The 20,503-nt window shown below is 37.9% G+C and overlaps 2 protein-coding genes across 2 annotated transcripts; one reads left to right on the top strand and one right to left on the bottom strand.

Moving 5' to 3' along the window:
• Positions 1-7,795: 7,795 nt before the first annotated feature.
• LOC145795111 (uncharacterized) lies at positions 7,796-9,572 on the bottom strand. The gene is made up of 2 exons (XM_082877973.1): positions 8,366-9,572; positions 7,796-8,045 (listed from the first exon to the last, which is right to left on the bottom strand). The coding sequence occupies exons 1-2, from the start codon at positions 9,429-9,431 to the stop codon at positions 8,011-8,013; spliced, it is 1,101 nt and encodes a 366-aa protein (XP_082734099.1). The 5' UTR covers positions 9,432-9,572; the 3' UTR covers positions 7,796-8,010.
• An 8,566-nt stretch (positions 9,573-18,138) lies between these two features.
• LOC145795829 (uncharacterized) lies at positions 18,139-18,690 on the top strand. Its single transcript, XM_082880750.1, has one exon. It carries the CDS (start codon positions 18,139-18,141, stop codon positions 18,688-18,690), a length of 552 nt encoding a protein of 183 aa, XP_082736876.1.
• Positions 18,691-20,503: the final 1,813 nt, after the last annotated feature.

Here is a 20,503-nt window from a genome sequence, read left to right as displayed (position 1 = left end):
ACCCCCAAAGTGAATTGCTTCTGAATATGAAAAACAAAATTCTCGAGATCCGTGAGAGGGAGGCCCAAGAGAAATACTTCCGAGGAGATGAATGAGAGGTTGAACAAAGAGGTGGTTGAATGAACTAGTTTCTCAGAAAGGGAGAGGGGTTCGCCGTTTTTCCCAAATTCATTTTTCTCTCTCATTTTTGGTTTGGGTCTCTAGACAAGAGACTGAAGAGTAATTTGCGGAAAACAAAAGGGTTTGGGTGTTTCCATATTAGGTGGGTCTATAATTTTAAAGTGACAATGTTACATCAATTATTAGTACATTAATTAATATATTAATTAATGTATATAGTTTTACTCTTTTTTTGAATTTTATAATACTTAAAATACACATGTCATATTATGATTAGCCCAAAATATAATTTATATAAATGAAGTTAATTTTTAAATAGTCTCAATCATTACCAAAATATATTGGTGTTGATTTATTTATTTTTTCAAATTTTGTGATTGTTATTCCTATAATTACCTTATTCAAATTGCAACCATAATATATCATTATACATACCAAACTTCAAAGAAGTCTATAATTATATTTAAAAAGTTCAAAGAGTTATATCATACTCTATATATATATATATATATGTGTGTGTGTGTGTGTTTATATGCTACAAATTGGGATGAAGAGATAAGAAAATAAAACCTTTGAAATTATAAAAAAATGAGACTAAGAAATCAAAGAAAAAGGAAGATGAATAGATAGAAGATTGTGTTACCGTGAAAAACAGAATTTCGTGATTCCAATTTATGCAAAATCCTAATTTATCTTCTTAATAATTCACAATTTGTATCTTGTTTTAACCTAAAACAGTCATAATTTGATATAAATTTTGGGACAAAGTGTGTATTAGTGAAAAATGTAGATGATTTTCCTCTCTTATTCTTATGTTGTAGTCACATTCTTGTCACATGATTAATTTCTATTAAAGATTTAAACAATTGAGTAATAGAAAAGCGACATTGATACTTGTGTAGGGACTAAAGTGAGATTTGACAAAAAATATAGGAGGTTGACTATCACAATTTCATGTGTAGGGACTAAAATAGAATTTGATCAGAAGTGCAGGAGTTGACTGTCATGATTTCATATATAGGGGTCAAAATAAAATTTGGTACAAAATGCAGGGTGCAAAGTGTAATTTAGCCCAAAACTTTTTTCAATTAAAGCAAATTTAGATTTCACGTTCGGACAACTTAAATTAATACTCAACAAAACTGGTAATAACCTTTCCATCAAATATTACACGAAGTTACATAATTGTGAGAAAAATAATTTACTCATTTTAACGAGATTATTTTATTTTTGTCCCTATATTTTTTCACGATTTTCAATGACCCTCCTAAATTACTCTCATTTTCACGCGTGTCCCTATACTATTTAAGTTACTATTAATTTTGCCCTAGTCGTCAGATTTGAAACAGAAAAAGTTAAAAAAAATAACATTTTGGCTCAAAATTGCAGACCCACCATTTCCTACCAGCAAACCATCACCAGCAACCACCACTTCAAACCTTTCTATCTTCTTCGTTATAACTCCGTTTTGCCTCATTTTTACGTCGTTGGATTCAACTCACTGTCTAGTTTTCATATCACATTTCACATGTATCGTTCTTTCTCTTTTTGCATGCTATCAGAGCTCCGAAAGTTGATAAAAAAATAAGACTTCTCTTTTCGTTTTTTACTTTTCTTTGAGCCATCTTTCGGACTTCATATCTTTATCGATTCTTGACGGTTCTATTTCATTCTTTCGCCATTCTCTTCACCTTACTTCGTACTTTGCCCTACACTGCCTCACTTTCTCACTTCTTCGTGTAATGGGCGGTTTTGATATGCCGAAAGTTGTCCGAAAATTAATTTCGAAAATTTTAAAACATTCATCTTTTGTTCTTTCTTCTCCATCTTCCTCATTCTTCTTCTTCTTCTTCTTCTTCTTCTTCTTCTTCTTCTTCTTCTTCTTCTTCTTCACTTATAACATGATGTGAAACATGATTCTAGCTGGTAACAGAACTGGTGATAAGGAAGATGCATATATAAGCAAATATGTGTTGGGGTAATACAAATAATATGGTTGCTAACATTCATGCCAATATTGAGTTCAATTGCTTTGATTTCTGTTCTATTAGTTTCAGTTTTTTATAGAGTGATTTAGGTTTCCCTTTAATTGCTATGGAATACATGGAATTCTTCTATTTACGTTGAACTGCTAAATTGCCCCATTCTTTTACCTTGCAAATTTGGTTCATAAATGGCAGCTCTCTCTGTTGTCAATATTAAAAAAAAAACTTCTTTTGTCGTGAATTACTTTAATTAAATGCTTTAGATATTACAAGTTCTTTAATTAACCTCTCACTTTATCAACCTCTTCTACAAGATTGTTCTCTATCATGGATGACATATTCTGCTTGTTTCAAGGCCACATTGAGAATGTCGCTCATCTTAAGCAACAGTATGGACTAGACATGATAGCAAATGAAGTGATCATTGTTATAGAAGCTTATGGAACTTTGAGAGATAGAAGCCTATTTCCTGCAAATAAGGTCGTGAGAGATCTTCATGGGCAGTTCATTTATTCTCTACGACGGCTCTTCAAAAACCACTTTTATAGCTGTTGTAAGTGAATGTTTCAGTCTAGCATTGATTTTTTTTTCTCCTGAACTTTAGTGAATTTTCCCTTTGTGCACATATTGTTTCGTTTATGGAAAACAAGATGCCGATGGGAGTGTTCCGTTCTTCTAGGGAAATGATTCTGAAGGTCATCTCGTGCTCGCAGATGATGCAAAGACCGTGAAGAAGGATTTGCCGCACACCTTCTTCACTAGTTCCATTACCATCTAGAACCATGTTCCACATTATGTTATAAGTGAAGAAGAAAAAGAAGAAGAAGAATAAGGAAGATGGAGAAGAAAGAAACAAAAGATGAATGTTTTGAAATTTTCGAAATTAGTTTTCGGACAGCTTTCGGCATACCAAAACCATCCATTACATGAAGAAGTGAGAAAGCGAGGTAGTGTGGGGGCGGAGTAGGAAGTGAGGTGAAGAGAATGGTGAAAGAATGAAATAGAACCGTCAAGAATCGAGAAAGATATGGAGTCCGAAAGATGGCTCGAAGAAAAGTTGAAAATGAGAAGAAAAGTCTTATTTTTTTTAATGAACTTTCGGAGCTCTGATAGCATGCAAAAAAAGGAAGAACGATACGTGTGAAATGTGATACGAAAATTAGATCATGAGTTTAATCCAACGACGTAAAAATAAGGTGAAATAGAGTTATGACGAAGAAGATAGAAGGGCCTAAAGTGGTCGTTGCTGGTGATGGTTTGCTGGTAGGAAAGGGTGGGTCTGCATCTTTCTTTTGAAATTTGGGGCCAAAATGTAATTTTTTTAACTTTTTCCGTTTCAAGTTTGACTGCAGGGGCAAAATTGATAGTAACTTAAATAGTATAAGGGTATACGTGAAAATAAGAATAGTGTGGGAGTCATTGAAAATCGTGACAAAATATAGAGGTAAAAATGAAATAATCTCCATGTTAACAAACAAACTTGGATTTCCAATTTCAAAGATATTAAAGTTTAAATATTTGAAAAAAATCAATTTAAAATAAATATAATATAACAGGTCATTCCTAGAAATAAATTTAGTTTAATTTTTTTAAAAAATGAGTTTATGCTAGCATCAAATACTCGTTCCACTGCTTCCAAATTTATTTACTTATTTATTTATTTTTTTCCAATCTAAAAAAAAATCTATCCCATCGACTGGTTTTCAATATAAAAAAAAAAGTTGACGTACTTTAAATTTTAAAATACTTCAACTAAGAAAAAAATATACCCATACATAATTTGATTTTCAAATAGTGGCATGATTGGTTAAAATTCTAGGTAAAATTTCTCACATTGATAGTAAAAACGGGAAATTATATTTTCATACACTTACTTATTTATGTGCACATTATTTCTCAATACACACGCTTAAGTAATTTAATTACTAATTATTATTCTCATTTCACACACCAAATATTTCAATCATACTTTTAATTCATATCCGAATACACACTACCTCAACCATGTTTCCGCACACATGTTCAAAATTGTAAACCAACAGTTGACCCTATGTCAGTTCCATATAGTGAAAACCCACCACCTCAACCCTCCATTAAAGACACCACTCAATTTTAAAAGAATTTGATAAAGAAATTGGGGACAAATTAGAGTGTCGATGATGAAATCAATTGCGGTGATATGGTGTTGCCGAAATCATTATGGAGGAACTACTCTCTCTGTCTTGACGACGAACCATTCACCAAGCTCATCGACCTCCACTGCCCTTTCAAGCCTCGCTTAAAGAACCACTTCAGAGTCGTCGGTAGCTTTCAGGGCTTGATTTGTCTCCTCAACAATTGCTTCGGCTACACTTACACTATCATCCTCTGGAATCCTGTGATTCGCAAGTGTCTGACCCTTCCAAACCCAAGTTATGTTTCGATCACTATGGTCCTTACATGTTCGCTATTGGGTTCGGTGTCGATCCTCGGACTGATGACCCCAAGGTTGTGAGGGTTGTGTATTTGTCTGAGACCGGGAGAGAGAATTACTTGGTTTCTCCTAAAGTAGACGTTTATGAAAATATTAATATTGAGAGAGAGAGAGAGTGATTGAAAGACTAAACATAGACTCTTTATTTCAATATCTTAAGCCTTACAATGCTACTCCATTATATAGGAGGTTTATACAATATGATCAGATGGAGGCCACGAGGCCACGAGGCCAAAAACACAAACAAGCAGGCCACGAGGCCACTACATATTTAACTATACATTAATATATATTACATATCTATCAGCATACACTCTGTTTATTATTATAATAACTAGCTTGATTAACCACCGAAAGCATATGAAATAAAGAAAAGGGCTTGATGCATATGGCATCTGATGAAAACGTGGCTTGATTTTCAACACGCCCCCTCAAGCAACGTTGTAGATGTTAATCATGCCCAATTTGTCCGTCAGATCTTCGAAGTTAACTCGAGCAAGAGCTTTGGTGAGAATGTCAGCTTTTTGACAGTTTGTTGGAGTGTAGCTGACTTGAAAAACTCCCTCTTCAATCTTTTCCTTGATAAAGTGTCGATCTATCTCCACGTGCTTAGTGCGATCATGATGAACCGGATTCTTAGCGATACTGATGGCGGCTTGGTTGTCGCAGTATAAAACCATGGGATGCTCAGATGGAACTCGTAATTCTTCTAACAGTCTGTTCAACCAGATTCCCTCACAGATACCTAGGGCCATAGCACGAAATTCTGCCTCAGCACTACTACGGGCGACCACTGACTGTTTCTTGCTTCGCCATGTAACCGCGTTCCCCCAAACAAATGAACAATAGCCAGAGGTTGATCTTCGATCAGTTACTGAACCTGCCCAATCTGCGTCTGAAAAAATCTCAATTTTTCTATTTGTTGTTCTTTGGAAGAAGAGACCCTTTCCCGGTGTCTTTTTTAGGTACCTCAATATTCTGGTCACAGCAGTCATGTGTTTGTCGGTAGGATTGTTCATGAATTGACTGACCACACTAACAGAGAAGCCGATGTCTGGCCTTGTATGAGAAAGATAAATGAGTTTTCCCACAAGACGTTGATATCTCCCTTTATCACTTGGTGCACTACCGTCACTTTCTTCCAATTTGATAGTTGTGTCCATAGGAGTTTCTGCCGGCTTGCATCCTAGCATCCCTGTTTCATTCAGTAAGTCTAGAACGTATTTACGTTGTGAGACGACTATACCTTTCTTTGACCTAGCAATTTCCATTCCAAGAAAGTACTTAAGATTTCCAAGATCTTTAATCTCAAATTCCTTTGTTAGGAATGTTTTAAGTAAGCCAATTTCCTCTTCATGATCACCTGTTAGAATTATGTCATCCACATAAACAATGATAATTGCCAATTTCCCTCCTAGGGAGTGCTTCACAAATAATGTATGATCGGATTGACATTGAACAAAACCGTACCCTTTTACTGCCTTAGTGAACCGTTCAAACCAGGCCCTGGGATATTGTTTGAGACCATACAAGGATTTTCGGAGTCTGCAAACTTTGTTGAAATTTGATGTCGTCTCAAGTCCAGCCGGAATGTCCATGTAAACTTCTTCCGCTAAGTCACCATTGAGGAAGGCATTTTTTACATCAAGTTGGTGAAGTGACCAATCGAGATTAGCTGCCAAGGATAAAAGTACACGAACAGTGTTGAGCTTGGCAACCGGAGCAAAGGTTTCTTGATAGTCAATGCCATAGGATTGGGAGAATCCTTTGGCAACCAACCGAGCTTTATAACGTTCCACATTACCATCTGCCTTGTGCTTTACTATGAAAATCCATTTACATCCAACGGGTTTCTTACCTCTTGGAAGATCAGTAATTTCCCAAGTACCATTCGTTTCCAGAGCCCGAACTTCCTCAATGACTGCTGCCTTCCACTGAGGAGACTTGAAGGCTTCCTGAATATTCCGAGGAATGTGTATCTCCGTGATGCTAGAAGTGAAGGCACGGAACGAAGGTGATAGATTATCATAAGAAATAAAGTTCCCAATGGGATGCTGAGTACATGATCTAACTCCTTTTCTCCAAGCTATGGGCATATTAAGAATACTGTTTTCGAACTCAGAATCAACAGTACTATCTGTGGTAAGAAGATTGTTACCTGGAATGTTGCTTGGATTAGAACCCGGTTCAGCCTCATGGGATTGTTGAGAAAGTGCTCCTTCCTCCATTTCCTCTTGGATGTGTTCATTATCCCGCAAGGCAACAATGAACTCGGAATTTTCGGCAGGTACAGATGGATTCAATGACTCAGGAGGTGTGGGATTTTTGGTGGTGATGGATGGCTCACTAAATGACTCAGGGGTCCAAAATTGATATTTAAATGACTCAGGGGTCCAAAATTGATATTCCTGGGTTGGAGTCTCCCCCTGAATAGCAATTTTAGGGTAGTAAGACTGGGTTTCAAAAAATGTGACATCCATGGAAGTGTAGAATTTCCTAGTGACCAGAGAGTACCACTTATACCCTTTCTGATGTGACGAATACCCAATGAAGACACACTTGAGCGACCGGGGATCAAGTTTACCTCGATACTGTTGATGGACATGAACAAAGACAGAACACCCGAAAATTTTGGGTGGGATGGTGGAGATGAGGCGAGTAGTGGGAAAGGATTTTAGGAGAAGTTGACAAGGAGTTTGGAATTGTAGTACCTTAGATGGCATCCTATTGATAAGATAGGCAGCTGTAAGAACAGCTTCCCCCCAGAAGAATTGTGGAACATTTGTGGAAAACATGAGTGATCTAACAACATCTAACAAATGCCGATTTTTCCGTTCAGCGATGCCGTTTTGTTGTGGGGTGTCAACACATGAACTTAAGTGAACTATCCCTTTGTCTGCTAAAAAATCTCCTAGAATTGAGTTGAAATAGTCCCGAGCGTTATCAGACTTTAGAATTTGGATTTTTGACTGGAATTGTGTCTGAATCATAATTTGAAAATTTTTGAAGATTTGGCTCGTTTCAGATTTGTCTTTCATGAGGAAGACCCAGGTTAATCTAGTGTGATCATCTATGAATGTGACAAACCACCTAGTACCAGTTACATTTTTTATTCTGGATGGACCCCAGATATCACTATGAATTAGTGAGAATGGACGAGACGCTTTATAGGATTGAATGGGAAAATGGGACCGTACATGCTTAGAAAATTGACAGATTTCACAATCAAAAGGTTTTGGATTTTTATTAAATAATGAAGGAAATAAATGCTTGAGATACATAACATTAGGATGACCTAAGCGATAGTGCCACAACATAATTGCTCTATCGTTATTTTGACACGAAACCGAAAAAGAACTACCACAAATTGCCGTTTGAGGTTGTTCTTGTGGATAGTGGCGTTCCTTAAGGATGTAGAGTCCAGAGCATTCCTCAGCATTGCCAATCATCTTCCCCGAATCCAAATCCTGAAATTCACAATGAGTGGAGAAAAAATTAGTAACACACCTCTTTTCCTTAGTGAGTTTACTAATTGACAATAAATTACAGTCCAAGTCAGGAACAAGGAGAACAGAGTTGAGAATAAGATTCCTAGACAGCACAACTGAACCTGTACCGGCAACCTTTGATAGTGAACCATCTGCTATTCGGACCGTTAAATTATTTTGACATGAGTTATATGTATCAAAAATTGTTGCATCTCCCGTCATATGATCAGATGCTCCTGAGTCCACAATCCAAGGTTTTTTACGTTTCTTACTAACAGTAAAGGCGTTCAAAGAATTACCTTTGTGAGCCAAGGTTCCGGATCCTATGATGTGGTTGGAAGACGAACCAGATTGTGACTGTAGTAGTTTCTGGAGCATCTCCATTTGCTCCTTGGTGAAAGGGCTTGCTTCAGGTTGTGGTGATGGTTCATTTGTACCTACATGATTACCTCGTCCTTCTTTCTCAAGAGGCTGACGTGGTTTCCAATCTACTGGCTTTCCATGAATCTTCCAGCAAGTTTCTCTCGAGTGACCCGGCTTTCTGCAATGATCACACCAAGGCCTACCTCCTTTATTTTTCTGACGGTTGTCGATAGGAGCGAATTGAGTCTTAAGAGCCAAGCTTTCTGCCATATTCAGTTGTTGATGAGATCCCATCATGAGTTTTTTCCGACTTTCTTCGCGACGGACTTCAGAGAATGCCTCTCTAAGGTTAGGGAGCGGTTTTACTCCCATAATTCTTCCTCTGATTTCATCAAGATTTGTGTTCAATCCTAACAAGAATTTAAACACACGCTTCCCTTCGACAATCTTTTTATATAACAGACCATCAGTAACACACTGCCAGTTATGAACCTCAAACGTATCAAGTTGACGCCATAGACGAGTAAGGGTATTGAAATATTCAGTTACCGTAAGATTGTCTTGACGTAAATTGTGGAGGGAGCTTTCAAGCTGGATGATTTCAGATGTGTTTTCCTTGTCTGAAAACGTTTCTTTTGCCATGTCCCAGATCTCTTTGGCAGTATCAAATGACAGAAAATTTTCGCCAATGTCAGTGGTCATAGAGTTGACGAGCCACGACATGACCATATTATTTTCAGCTATCCACCTTTTGTAGGTTGATGCTGTGGTTTCTGGTAGCGCCGAGGCTCCGGTGATGTAGTCATCTTTCTCCTTTCCCCGTATAAACATTAACATGGATTGAGACCATTGCAAATAATTTTGCCCATTCAGTTTATGGGCAGTGATCGGAAGATGAGAGGTTTCCATTTGATGAGAGGATGAAGATGATGAGATGATAATATCAGAAGAAGAGGAGGATGAGTTGATAGTCATTCCGAAAGCTGGACCGTATTTAGTCATGCAATAGAAGGATATATTTGAGTAGAAGAGAAAAATTCGAATATTGACTGAAGAGGCGAAAATGACGAGACAGGATTACACCTGCTCTGATACCATGAAAATATTAATATTGAGAGAGAGAGAGAGTGATTGAAAGACTAAACATAGACTCTTTATTTCAATATCTTAAGCCTTACAATGCTACTCCATTATATAGGAGGTTTATACAATATGATCAGATGGAGGCCACGAGGCCACGAGGCCAAAAACACAAACAAGCAGGCCACGAGGCCACTACATATTTAACTATACATTAATATATATTACATATCTATCAGCATACACTCTGTTTATTATTATAATAACTAGCTTGATTAACCACCGAAAGCATATGAAATAAAGAAAAGGGCTTGATGCATATGGCATCTGATGAAAACGTGGCTTGATTTTCAACAGTTTATGCTCTCATGGAAATGGAAGACTGTGAATGCTTCCAATATTAGGCAAAACATGGTTGAGTTTTTCTAGTCTAAAGCTTTTGTCAATGGATCGATGCATTGGGTAGTGTATAGTCAGAGCAAGAACAGTATATTCGGCAATGTGGTGATGTTGTTTGATATGGGTAGTGATAGGCCTATTATAGTAATTTTACTTTATGATATAATTGTCATTGAAATAATATTTTATTAAGTGTGTGTACAGAACTAAGTAAATGTGTGGAAATAAATTTTTTTAATAAAAACTTTTGTGATTCCCCTTATGTCGTTTCAAGAATGCCAAGCCCGAAACGAATAGTAGCAACATCACTTTTGTTTTATTTTTTTGTGTGAGCTAGAAAATGTGTATCTATAGGTGGGAATTTGGTACTCTTAGAATAAAGTTATATGTATTAATTGATATTTTAATTAGTGTATTAATGGATAATGTGTCAAAATTTTAAAGACTTTGGACTTTGTAGTTTGTATAATGGGTGGAGTCTGTAATTTTGAAATGGTAATGTCATAATATATGTTGATACACTAATTACTATACAAATTAGTATATGTAGTAACACTCTTTAAAATATGTTGATCATATTCATAGTTTAATTTACACAATACACTCATTTTTTTAAGTTAAAGTGTCTTGAATAATTTTTTTTTATTTCTATTTTTTTTTTCCCTATGCATAAAGAATTTTGCTGTGATTATGTCTTAAAAAAAATACAGCCTAGCGTGCAATTGCTCCCCCATTATTATTCTGACTCTTAAACTTTTTAAATATAATTATAGACTTCTTTGAAGTTTGGTATGTATATATATTATGGTTCCAATTTGAATAAGGTAATTATAGGAACAACAATCACAAAATTTAAAATAATAATATTAATATATTTTGATAACGATTGAGAGTAATTAAAAATTAACTTCATTTATATAAATTATACTTTGGGCTAATCATAGTATGACATGTATATTTCAAGTATTACAAAATTAAAAAAAAAAGAAAATAAAATTATATATACTGATTGATATATTAATTAGTATCCTAACGATTGATGTAGCATTGCCACTTCAAAACTCTAGGCCCCACCTAATATGGAAAGACCCAAACCCTTTTGTTTTCCTCAAATTACTCTTTTGTCTGGTCTAGAGACCCAAACAAAAAACGATAAAGAAAAATGAATTTGGGAAACATGACAAACCCCTCTCCCTTTCAGAGAACTAGTCCATTCAACCACCTCTTCGTTCAACCTCTCATTCATCTCCTTGGAAGTATTTCTCTTGGATCTCCCTCTCACGGATCTCGAGAATTTTGTTTTCCATATTCAGAAGCAATTCACTTTTGGAGGCATTCCATGAATACTGCAACTAAAGTTATACGAAAATATATAAACTTGAAATATTTGATAGAACTCTGTATTGAAAAATGACTGAAGAAAAACCTGTATTTCTCAATTTTCACAACTTGTTTAACTAGTTTTCAAAAAAAAATTTGGAAAACAAATTTTGAAAACTCAATAAAATAGAGTGAACTTAAAAAGTTTTTTAACATTTCTCAAATGCTTCATGCAAGTATCTATATCGTGCTTGGCATGTGGCGCGCCCTACGAGCACCATGTCATCACCATCACACATCCACGTGACAGACCCCCAAGGCACCACAATGAGTTGGGGTTGTATGCCTAGCCTAAGTGGGGGCTTGCACACCGCAAAGTATGAAAACAGGACCATAACTCATCTTAATAGAGGTAGCTCACCTAGAGCTCTCTATGGTTCTTCATGACTCATAAGAAATATATTCTTTGCCCACTCACTCCAGCTCCACAGCAACATAGTTGGACCCTTGGCTCACCTATGTTTACTTAGCTGTTTATGATGAGCCCTTGGCTCACCCATTCATTCACTCCCCTGGGCTGCCTAGGTTGAGAGTAGGAACTAGGCACTCTCACTTGGGATGATTGGAGGATTGTGAATTCGAGGCTAAGACCTCGAGATTGTTAGGGTCATGTAAAACTGTCTCCCTGTAGTGATAGTTCTACCTTGACCTAACTTAGAGAAAGAGGATGTTGACCTTACACTTAAGCCTGTTGCATATATGATACGCCTCTTGAGATATCATACCTACACCTGAAGCTCTTATGATGCAACCTTTTCAAGGACCTAAATCGTAGGACACAGCTAGTAGGGCTAATATCACCCTCATGTCGAGTTGAGGAGAACTTGCCACATGTCTTGAGGTTGCTTGGGCTCCAATACTCCTGGAGTCTATATAACAGCATCATAAGTGCAGCCAGAATAATAACAAGAGCAACAATAATCATACAACATACATAGTATTCAAGGTCTCTCATTGCCACCCTTTTCTTCTCAAAACCTACCTTGGTATTCTCCTCTTCCACATCCGGTGATCTTAGGCCTTTGAAGTGCCCGCTATCTTTCTAGACATCAATGACTGATTGCCTTTAACATCTCTCACCCACATTATACTTCACTGGGGACGAGTGATGCTCACTTCATATAGCACCCCAAAAGAGCACCGAAACTGGTACAACGACATCGCAAGGTGGCAGTAGGGAGACTCTGGTAGAGACTCGGAATACAACCCCAACTCTAAAGTTACAATCCTTTTAACCAGCCATAGCAGTGTGGTTATATACATTGATTGAGAGTGTTACCTCTCTTCAACGGAACTAGTGACTCTTGATGGATGCCCTACTAGACTTACAAAAGGCACCTACACTTCCATCATCATCTAACCCCCTTTAATCATTACAGAATAGTGCTCCACCATTAGCTAAGAATGGTTCAGAGGCCAACCCCACTCCACAAAACAACTTGCAAACCCAAGCGGGAGGACAAACAACTGCCTTACTCCCTTCATCGACTCCAAGCCAAGTACCTCCACCATAAGTCAATTTAGTCAGCGAAACCCCCAACGCAGTGGGTTTAACTAGCTCTTCGGCTCTTCTGCCATACCAGACTCATTTAGCTAAACTATTAACATTGGACATAGTGAAAGAACACATACAATTCCTTTGGTAAAGGTGTTGTGGAGACATCACGAGATTGAGGAAGCAGTTTGGGAGCGTGAGTTGGAAGTCCGTTAGAAGTATCCAGAACTATTTGTTGACGTTTGAAACATGTATTGAAAATTTTGTTACGTTAATATAATATAATATAAACATTGTATATGTTTTGGGAATGTGAATTGTATATTATGTATCGATAACCTGTTTTCATTGTTATGAGAATGAATGACCGGTGGATGGGTCATGGTGATGAATTTGATTTTCTATCAATGTAATTGGTTTAAACATGGTTTTGTTGTTGGATTTAAAATACTGGGGACAAAATTACTTAAAAGGGGTGGTTATAACGATTCCGGTTTAGACCCGACCCGTTTATTGCTTTGGATCATGGATATCTTGTCTTGTATCACGGTTCATGTCTTTATTCATCTTGTACTTCAATGAGTTTGGCTATTGGAGTATCCTTGTCGTGTTTGGAATAGGTTGTGAGTTAGTCTTTTGAAAACTGTGTTGCCAAGAATTTTGCTTGTTCGCTCGAGCGAAGCTTCTTCCGCCCAAGCGGCCTTTTACAGTCTGCAAAACTATTGAGAGTTTTATATTTGCGCGGGAGCAACTCTTCTTGCACTTGAGTGAACTTTTATAGGTCTGAACTACTAGGAGTGTGCATTGTGCGCTAGAGCGACCATTCTTGCACTCGAGCGGTGTCTTCGTTTGTGTTTGGTTGCTCGAGCGACTATTCCTATGCTCGAGCGGTCTGCGCGTATATCAGTCCGTAAAGGCACATTTTTGGATCACTTTTTCACATCTCTCTCTCTAAACACTCTGAAATCCCAAATTTGCTCTGTCTCTCTAGAAACCATCTCTAAGCTCCAAATACACCTTGATCTAGTGATTTGCTCACCTTAGTCCCTTTGATAAAAAGAGAGAGCACGTCGAGGAGGGCTTCGTTCTGATCGGAGAAGTTCATGTTTTCAGCCCCGTTGAGTTCTACCCATCCTTTCTTTGAGTCTTCTTCTCTGAGATAGGGATTTCTCCGCACTTTCTTATGATTTTTAACTTAGCTATTTGTTTTTATAAAACAACATTGTGAAAAATGGATTTTTGAACAATTTAGGCTTTGGCTTGAAATCAAAAAGAGGGGGTTTCAAGTGGGTTGTTGGAAATGATTGAGGAAATGTATTCATTGTTGAGTTATGATGAGATGATGGATTTTTATCTTTGAAATGGATTTATAAAGGAAAGGGAATTTTGCCATAAGAATATCAAATGTTGATTTTGTAATCATAAATGGAATTGATGTTGGAATTGTGGAATTGGATTGGTGTTTATGAGGATGGCGGAGTTGGATATGTATTATCACTTCCATATTGAGATTTTCGGAAAGTTTATCTTTATGGAAATTATTTATCTGTTTAGGGATATCTATTTTGGATAGCTATAATTGTTATAGAAATTGAATGAGAATTAGGTGAATTGGAACTAATTTCTCATCCATTAGCATTGAACATTGTCACATCTTTAACACATTGAAAATGTATATTGTTTGGAGAAAAAGGGGTGAATACTTGGTGAATCTGGGTAGGGGGTATGGTTACGATATTAAGTTGGCCTATGTGTCCTTGGTGAAAGACCAACAACCCGTGCGGATAGGTGTTGAGCATTTCGGTTCATACCGGTAAAAATGACAAATTGGTAGTACTTGTATAGTCTACTTGCAAACACATACCTAGAGATTCACAGTGTTGTACTTATCGCCTTGTTTTCTATTGTGAAGGAAATGGCTTTATGAATTGTGTTATAACTTGGCATTGCATGGTTTTGAAAAAGAGATATAAAACGTGTTTAGCACAAGCATTGCATATGCATTCATCTTATATCATTGTTAAGATTCATAAACTATGTTGTAGTATCTCTACTGGGTTTTGGCTCACCCTATGTGAGAAAACCATTTTCAGGTGTTAATGATATGCCTCCGTGAAAGCAACAACTTGGGAGGACTTGGAGCTGAAGGCTTCATTTTGGGTATTGTTGTATTTATTTTGCACAAGCCAAGGGCTTTAAGTGTATTGTATTTAAATCCATTTTTGTTGTAACTAAGCATTGTCTTGGAAAATTGTATGCCTTTAGGGCATTTCTTATTTGTTTTAACTCTTACTTCATATTTTTAACTTGTAACACATGCTATAGATTCAGGGTTAGTACTTGTAGATGTATAATTTCATGTGCTACCTTTTGTAGCACGGAATCATATGAAATGAAATGATACTTATTTCAAAAAACTATATTTAGACATTGTTGTTATTTATTAATAATGTCGATGATTTACTGTAATTATTTCGGGGCATTACAACTTGGTATCAAAGCGTATCGGGTTTTAATACTTTGGGTATGTGAGAAGTGGTTCTTACCACAATGGGTTTATCTCGCTTGATAGAGATATTTGTATGTATGGTATGCTATGTGATAATACGTTTATGAGGCTAAACGGGTATGGAATTTAATTTTTAAGACATTGATTTGGTCTACGAGTCTGTAGAAGTCCTATTAGAAGAGCACTTGATCACTGCTATTTCTAATTGAAACTCTGGCAACGTTGTGGGACGATCATTATCTAGAAAGGAAATTCGTATGTATTTATGTGATTATATGCTTATATGGAGTGAATTAATTGTTGTCCATCGCTTTAGGGCACAAGTGAGTTAGCTTGACACATTTGTAACTAATCTATTATGTTACCTTCATTAGGATGTCAGGATGTGAACATGGTGATGGTAGGTGTGGTAGGCCCAGACGGCATGAGGTGCCATTACTGGACAAAATTTCGGTGTAGGAGGAAGAAGTTGGTAATGCCAATGTGGCCAAACTGGTTGTTCAGCAAACTTTGGGCGCTTTTGCCCGTGAGATGGCTGGAGCTTTGCCGAAATCTATGGACATTCTTAGGTTTGAGAATCAAGTCTAGGTCAATGTTGTAGAGACAGAGCCGTCTTTTCTGAAGATGGAGTCCTTTTAGTGAAATTCGAATGAGTTCTTGGGGGATTTGAATAAGTTACTGAAGGCAGATGAGTGGTTGGAGTAGATGGTGAAGACGTTCGAGGGCGATGGGCTGAGAGTGACCTTAGCATCCTTCGAGCTGAAAGGAGATGCAGGTTAGTGGTGGAAGTTTGTGTGAGAACGCATTAGGGGGACTTGGGAGGCTTTTGTCAATGTCTTCTGGGACAAGTTTTTACCTCCCACTGCCAGGGAGAAGTTAAGGGAGCAGTTTTTGAAGCTCAAGTAGCTTAACACATCAGTGGCCGAGTTTGAGGCTACTTTCACTAGTCTGTCGAGGTTTGCACCCGAGCTAGTAGCAACGGAGAAACGCCGTTGGTTAGAATTTGAGAAGAGGCTGAGGACTAGACTCCTTTTCAAGATGGCTACATCCATGATTCAGGATTACAGTCGGCTTGTGGAGGTAGCGACTCACTTAGAGACCATGATTCAAATCGAGGAGGAGAGGATAAGGGGCTTTAGGCAAAAGAGTCAGGAGGTTTAGGGAGAGACGCGGGACAGTAAAAGGTAGAGGGGTTCTAACCCACAGCAGTCCCAGGGAGCATAGTCTAGGTCCACTTTCTCGATATCGAGTTTGGGTTCTGGGACAGGTGGTCAGGATGGTATCACTTGCTTCAAGTGTGGTTAGTTGGGCCACAAGTCTGTAGTTTGCCTACAGAAGAGAGGATGGCAATAGTCTGCACCGTCTTCGGCTTATTCTCAGAGCCAAAGTCAGAGGAGGGAGCAGCTGCTTACCTGTTATCAGTGTAGGCAATTGGGGTACGTAAAGAGGTTTTGCCCTCAATTGGGTGGCATATCTGGTGCATCTGGCTAGAGGCAGACACAGAGCCATCAGCCTATACTGTCACCACAGGCCTCGAGAGCCAATTAGGGAGCCTCTTTGGCTTAATCAGTGCATTAGAATTTTTCTCTGAGGGGTGAGCACGTAGAGCAGAGACCTATAGGGTGTGTGTATGTTGTTACTAGTGCCTTCAATAATGAGGGGTAACTTTTTGTTGTGCAATTCTATTGCCAATGTGTTGATTGATGTGGGTGCATCCCATTCTTTTATCTCGTCTGCATTTGCATTGGCATTGGGGTTAGAAGTGGTTCAATTAGCATCTCCACTCAGAGTAGAGTCACCAGTTGGTGGTGAGGTTGTGTTGGACAAGGGGTGTCGGGTTGTGAGATAGAGGTTGTCGGTCGTCGACTTCCTTTTGCATTTGTGTTGATTGATATGTTAAGTTTTGACATCATCTTAGGTATGGATTGGTTGTCATCTTATCGGGCTGCTATAGATTGTTACCATTAGAGAGTTACGGTGTGCACCACAAGTGGTGAATATTTTTATTTCTTGGGATACAGAGTTGATAGAGACTTGTTACCAGTGTGTGATCTGCGTGGTCAGGCGAGCATAGTCTCATTCTTGCTACATTCTTAGGTGTTAAGAGTGATACAGTCCTAATTGAGTTTGCCGAGGGTAGTTTGTGAATACCTAGATGTCTTTCCTGAGGACCTCACTAGTTTACCACCTCACCGTGAGATTGACTTCTCTATCAACTTAGTGCTTGGCATGACACCAATTTCTGTGGCACCGTATAGATTTCCACCAGTTGAGTTGAATGAGTTAAAGATTCAACTCCAAGAATCGTTAGATAAGGGTTTTATTTTCCCTAATACTTCACCTTGGGGAGCACTGGCTCTCTTTTCCAAGAAGAAAGATGGCGCTTTGCGACGTTGTATTGGTTACCGAAAGTTGAACCGTATAACTCTTAAGAACAAGTACCCATCGCCTCGTATAGATGACTTGTTTGATCAATTGAAGGGGTCTTGTTGTTTTTCCAAAATAGCTTGAGATCGGGTCCCTGTGACTATTGTTTCAGATAGAGATCTGCGTTTTACGGTTTGGTTATGGCAGAGCCTACAAAATACTTTAGGCACTAGACTGACTTTTAGTACCGCCTATCATCTCCAGACTAAGGGTAGTCAGAGCGCACCATTTAGATTCTAGAAGATATGCTTTGGGGTTGTGTTCTTGATTTTAAGGGATTGTGGGAGAGGCACTTGCCTTTGGTAGAGTTTGCCTACAACAATAGTTTCTAGTCGAGTATTGGCATGGCACCATTTGAGGCCTTGTATGGCCGACCTTGTAGATCTCATGTGTGTTGGGCTGAGTTGGGTGATGCACCTATGATAGGTCCAGAGTTGGTTTGGGAAACGACAGAGAAGGTTGCACTTATTCATAAGAGGTTGGTTATAGTTCCGAGTCACCAAAAGAGCTACGCCGACTGTAGGAGGATATTGTTATCCTTTGAGGTAGGAGATCATGTCTTCTTGAATATATCACCCAGGCGAGGTTTAATGAGGTTTGGGAAGAACAAGAAGTTGTCTCCTAGATTTATTTTTCCTTTTGAGATTTTAGAGCGTATTGGGGAGGTAACTTATCGCTTGGCCTTGCAGCTACAGCTTTCCAAGGTGCATGACGTGTTTCATATCTATATGCTCTGGAAGCATGAGCCGGATGCATCACACGTGTTGGATTGCACCGAGTTAGAGGTAGGTGAGGATGCGTCGTATAAGGAGAGACCGGTTAGAGTTTTAGATACTCGAGGCCAAGTCTTGCGTGGCAAGACAATTTCTTTTGTAAAGGTGTTGTGGAGACATCACGTGATTGAGAAAGCGACTTGGGAGCATGAGTTGGAAGTCCATGAGAAGTATCTAGACCTGTTTGTTTATGTTTGACATATGTATTGAAAATTTTGTTATGTTAATGTAATGTAAACATTATATATGTTTTGGAAATGTGAATTGTATATTATGTATCGAGAACCTATTTATCATTGTTATGTGAATGAATGATCGGTGGGTGGGCCATGGTGATGAATTTGATTTTCTATCAATGTAATTGGTTTAAACATGGTTTTGTTGTTGGATTTAAAATATTGGGGACAAAATTACTTAAAAGGGGAGGTTATAATGATTCCGGTTTAGACCCGAACCGTTTATTGCTTTGGATCCTAGATATCTTGTCTTGTATCACTATTCATGTCTTTATTCGTCTTGTGCTTCAATGAGTTTGGCTATTGGAGTATCCTTGTCCTGTTTGGAACAGGTTGTGAGTTAGTCTTTTGAAAAATGTGTTGCCAAGAATTTTGCTTGTTCGCTCGAGCGAAACTTCTTGCTCTCAAGCGGCCTTTTGTAGTCAGCAAAACTATTGAGAGTTTTATATTTGCGCTCGAGTGACTCTTCTTGCACTTGAGAATAGGTATAATTGTTATAGAAATTGCATGAGAATTAGGCGACTTTGAACTAATTTCTCATCCATTAGCATTGAACATTGTCACATCTTTAACACGTTGAAAATGTATGTTGTTTTGAGAAAAATGGGTGAATACTTGATGAATCTGGGTAAGGGGTGTGGTAACGATATTAAGTTGGCCTGTGTGTCCTTGGTGAAAGACTAGAAACCCGCACGGATATGTGTCGATCCTTTCGGTTAATACCGGTAAAAATGACAAATTGGTAGTACTTGTACTGTCTACTTGCAGACACGTACCTAGAGATTCAAAGTGTTATACTCACCGCCCTATTTTCTATTGTAAAGGGAATGGCTTTATGAATTGTGTTATAACTTGGCATTACATGGTTTTGAAAAAGAGATATAAAATGTTTTGGCACGAGCATTGCATATGCATTCACCTTATATCTTTGTTAAGATTCATAAACTGTGTTGTAGCATCTCTACTGGGCTTTGGCTCACCCTATGTGAGAAAACCATTTTTAGGTGGTGATGATATGCCTCCTCCAAGGCAATAGCTTCGGAGGACTTGGAGCTGAAGGCTTCTTTTTGTGTATTGTTTTATTTATTTTGCACAAGCCAAGAGCTTTAACTGTAATGGATTTAAATCCATTTTTGTTGTAACCAAGTATTGTCTTGGAAAGTTGTAAGTCTTTAGGGCATTTCTTATTTGTTTTAACTCTTGCTTCATATCTTTAACTTGTAACACATGCTGTAGATTCAAGGTTAGGACTTGTAAATGTATAACTGCATGTGCTACCTTTTGTATCGTGGAATCATATGAAATGAAAGGATACTTATTTTAGAAAACTATATTATTAATAATGTGGATGGTTTATTGTAATTATTTCGGGGCGTTACACATAGTCTACCTCCATCCTCCTTACCTTATTCACATTGCAAGTTCTCTATATTCGGTAGGGTATGCAGTGCCTAAGTTTGTCAGTTTTGATTGACAAAAAAGGAATGCTAGAGAGCACGTTTCACGCTTTCTTGAAGCTTTTGGTGCTCACTGAGAAGACCGAAACCTCCGCATGAGAGAGTTCTCCAAATCCATCATAGACCGAGCATTACCACCCTTCATCTTATGAGGGAAACAAAATGACTTGTAGAGGACATCTTTTCTTATGTCCATTGTTTCAGAGAAAAAGCAGTAGACATTCAAGACCCGATAGAAGAATAACAACTGGTGTCAATTTGTATCGAAGGGATGCTCATGACTTACAAGCTCTAATTGGTCAACCACCACTTCCCTAA

Source organism: Camellia sinensis, chromosome 7, assembly GCF_055761805.1.
Source record: "Camellia sinensis isolate YWXY chromosome 7, ASM5576180v1, whole genome shotgun sequence".
Classification (NCBI taxonomy): domain Eukaryota; kingdom Viridiplantae; phylum Streptophyta; class Magnoliopsida; order Ericales; family Theaceae; genus Camellia; species Camellia sinensis.
This window is presented reverse-complemented; position numbering and strand designations above follow the sequence as displayed.

What these genes read in the sequence shown, in the direction of transcription:
- LOC145795111 (XM_082877973.1), bottom strand. Translation starts at nt 9,431, where the DNA reads ATGACTAAATACGGTCCAGCTTTCGGAATGACTATCAACTCATCCTCC. An exon ending in CGGAACCTTGGCTCACAAAG is followed by an intron (nt 8,046 to 8,365) that starts GTAATTCTTTGA and finishes TGTGAATTTCAG; the next exon opens with GATTTGGATTCGGGGAAGAT.
- LOC145795829 (XM_082880750.1), top strand. Translation starts at nt 18,139, where the DNA reads ATGATAGGTCCAGAGTTGGTTTGGGAAACGACAGAGAAGGTTGCACTT.